The sequence below is a fragment of the Drosophila novamexicana genome, unplaced genomic scaffold (genome assembly GCF_003285875.2).
Source record: "Drosophila novamexicana strain 15010-1031.04,08,12 unplaced genomic scaffold, DnovRS2.1 tig00000108-arrow-pilon, whole genome shotgun sequence".
NCBI classification, from domain to species: Eukaryota; Metazoa; Arthropoda; class Insecta; order Diptera; family Drosophilidae; genus Drosophila; species Drosophila novamexicana.
In genome coordinates, this window is record NW_020824772.1 from 1,980,809 (window position 1) to 1,984,556 (window position 3,748).

At 51.1% G+C, this 3,748-nt stretch overlaps 1 protein-coding gene across 1 annotated transcript; it reads left to right on the forward strand.

The window, feature by feature from the left end:
- Nucleotides 1-1,664: 1,664 nt before the first annotated feature.
- On the forward strand, nucleotides 1,665-3,320 carry LOC115771857 (protein tailless). The gene is made up of 2 exons (XM_030717737.1): nucleotides 1,665-1,862; nucleotides 1,962-3,320. Exons 1-2 carry the CDS (start codon nucleotides 1,787-1,789, stop codon nucleotides 3,236-3,238), a joined length of 1,353 nt encoding a protein of 450 aa, XP_030573597.1. The 5' UTR covers nucleotides 1,665-1,786; the 3' UTR covers nucleotides 3,239-3,320.
- The last annotated feature ends 428 nt before the right edge of the window (nucleotides 3,321-3,748 follow it).

The window sequence follows — 3,748 nt, forward strand, 5'->3', positions numbered from 1 at the left end:
AGCTGCATCGTTATGTAGGCATCATAACATCACACGCAAACGCATTCCCATGCTGCACACCTGAGAAGCCTGAGTTGACTGACTGACTGACTGACGCTGGTGCTCGGTGGTGGGTGGGTGTCCAGGACACATGCTCATCGCACCCAATCTAGACACCAAGAGGAACTACCCTCAGCATCAGCAGCCAGTGGCCACTCGAGGGGTTGCTATTCTAATTAGACCCTTTGCCCTTTTATTTTGTTGGTGTTGCTGCTATCATCGCAAGCATTTTATTGATCAAGTTACGCATCCGTAATATGAATCGAAATATATAATTGCTCTTTTTAAGTGTCTTGTCATATATCAATGCGTACGCATTTGCATTCAATGCTCAGGTTCCCACAGCAGCGCCGGCGAGGGATTGACAACCCCTCGGCTAGGGATCGGGCCGCGCTAGGCGTTCGAGTTTTAATCGCACCAGACTTACGGGATCTTGCTTAACATTTATTAAGTACAATATATTTTTCACGTGAATTCTATAATGCTGGGCATTTGCTTCTGGCGTTGATCCTTTTGTTGCGTTTTTGCCTCTGCGAAAAGCTTGCTTTAAATTATTTGCCCTTGGCTGATCTTGATCTTGGTTCTGGTCCTGGTGCTGGTCCATGTCGTGCTCTCTAATCTGCTTAAGCGGCACGCGATTAGGCCACTGCCTCTGCAGAAACCTCAGACTGGCTGTTGGTCTTAGTTAAGCGTGGGGCGATTAAAACGATGCCACTTGAATTTAATTTGAGCTGCCTCTGCAAAAGGCATACTCTAAGCTGGCTTAGGTAAGGTTAAGAGAGTGGCGAGTGGCGGGTGGCAGTGCTTGAGCTGGGCACGAGTGGTTAAAGCTGCAGCTTTTGAGTGGCTGCCACAGAGTGGCTTTTGATATGTATGACCCATCAGCTGCAATTGCATCATAAATGTTCACTTAGTTCAATAGATGAATGAAAACAATTACAATAAAATCACCCCGCGCCGAACAACCCTTGAAGCAGAGACAAACGCGACATGTACCCACAGGTACTTCACACAAATCACCAAGCGGCAACAATGGCCAGCGCCATAAACGGCCAGCCATGAGTCCTGACGAGGATGTGCCTGCTCATAATAACAACTGTCGACCGGCTCTCCAAATCAAAGAGAGACATAGCCTAACAGAGAGAGAGCAAGAGAGAGCGTGTGTCAGGTAGACACTCAGAGCGAACCTCAACGGAAAAAGACCATAAAACCCCAGAGGCGAAAAGTTGAGAATGAGCCTGAGCGACGGCTGCTCAATGAATTTTCGCAATGGCAGCCGCTGCCAGCAGGATCAAAAATCGCTGCCAGCCAGCCTCGTTAGAACCAATGGGTGGAAGCGAGCGCGCTATAGCTGGCCAACCCTGTCTGGCACTCCGAGTCAGCGCAACGACCAATAAACGCGCCCGGTCGCTACCTAGGGGTGATCGACTGCTCGCTGAATGGCACACGGCGGCTGGGTTTGTGAGAGGACGCAGGACTATTAAAACAGGAGCTGGGTGGTGAGCAGACAACACAATCATCCGTGATCTCAACGAGTCCACTTCGCTCGTCCACGTCCCGTCCGTCGTGTTGTTGGGCGCCAGAACAGACGTAAAACTCAAAACCGAACTCGAACTCAAAACCAAATTGAAATAAAAAAGCAATTTTTGAAAAAAATTGCGCAAGTGCAAAAAGTGTGTCTGCGTGTTATTATTATACTGCTCAAATTTGTGTCTATTAAATCGCCAAAATTACGCCCCACATCGGTATGCAATCGTCGGAGGGTTCGCCAGATATGATGGATCAAAAGTACAATAGTGTACGGCTGTCGCCAGCCGCATCGAGTAAGTATTTGCCCATGGCAGAAATCCTCAGAACTTAGTTCCCACAGCAGCCAGGACGAAACAAACTAACCAAATCTTTTTCTGCTCTGCCGCTTTCAGGTCGCATTCTGTACCATGTGCCGTGCAAGGTCTGCCGGGATCACAGCTCGGGCAAGCATTACGGCATCTATGCCTGCGATGGCTGCGCGGGCTTCTTCAAGCGCAGCATCCGGCGCTCCCGCCAGTACGTGTGCAAGTCACAGAAGCAGGGGCTCTGCGTCGTGGACAAGACGCATCGCAATCAGTGCCGCGCCTGCCGTCTGCGCAAATGCTTCGAGGTGGGCATGAACAAGGATGCAGTGCAGCATGAGCGCGGACCACGCAACTCAACGCTGCGCCGTCACATGGCCATGTACAAGGATGCAATGATGGGCGCCGCTGAGATGCCGCAAATACCGCCAGAGATACTAATGAATACGGCCGCCTTGACTGGATTTCCCGGCCTACCCATGCCCATGCCGGGCGTGCAACGTAGTCATCATCATGCCGCACTGAGCGCCGCCTTCCAGCCACCAGCGTCCGCCGCCGTGCTCGATCTGTCCGTGCCGCGTGTGCCGCATCATCCTGTGCACCAGGGCCACCATGGCTTCTTCTCACCCACCGCCGCCTACATGAATGCGCTGGCTACTCGGGCGCTGCCGCCGACGCCGCCGTTGATGGCCGCCGAGCATATCAAGGAGACTGCTGCAGAGCATCTGTTCAAGAATGTGAACTGGATCAAGAGTGTGCGCGCCTTCACCGAGCTGCCTATGCCCGACCAGCTGCTGCTGCTGGAGGAGTCCTGGAAGGAGTTCTTCATTCTGGCCATGGCCCAGTATCTGATGCCCATGAACTTTGCTCAGCTGCTGTTCGTCTATGAGTCTGAGAATGCCAATCGCGAGATTGTGACCATTGTTGCCCGCGAGGTGCACGCCTTCCAGGACGTTCTGAACCAGCTGTGCCATCTGAATATCGACAGCACGGAATACGAGTGCCTGCGCGCTATCTCCCTGTTCCGCAAGTCGCCGCCCGCGGCTAGCTCCACCGAAGATCTGGCCAATAGCTCCATTTTGACCGGCAGCGGCAGCCCCAACTCCAGTGCCTCGGCAGAGTCTCGTGGCCTGCTGGAGTCCAGCAAGGTAGCGGCCATGCACAACGATGCCCGCAACGCGCTGCACAACCACATCTCGCGCACGCATCCCAATCAGCCGCTGCGCTTCCAGACGCTGCTCGGCGTCGTCTCGCTGATGCACAAGGTATCTAGCTTCACCATCGAGGAGCTGTTCTTCCGCAAGACCATCGGCGATATCACCATTGTGCGCCTCATTTCCGACATGTACAGTCAGCGTAAGATCTGAGTCCAAGTCGGGCCGACTCGAATTGCCGTCGGCAAGACCGCGTCCGCGCACTTGAAGTGCCTTCGTAGTGCTGGAAACTGTGATATCTGAAGTTAGGAGTTGGAGTTGGGGATAACACTGGCTGAGACAGTGACAGACGGTGACTGTGACAGTGACAGTGACAGTGACAATGACAGTGACCATTGGACAATATTCAACAGTGAACTGCTGCAGATAGCTTACAAATCTCTCGGAGCTGAGCCTTAAAATGTATTCGTTATACGTAAATCAATTCAGAACGTGATTCAAATTGCATTCAGAAAAGTTGAAACTTTTTGTTGTCTAGCCTTAAGTTGCATTAGTTTTTAAGTGCATATCATATGTTTAATGAAATTAGCATAGAAAACATACAAAAAAAATTATATATATATTCAAATATACATATAGCTAAAGCTTTTGGAAACAACAACAATAATTGGAATTACCATTCATTGGGCACAGGGTTTTGTCACCTTATGATCTACATCGAGA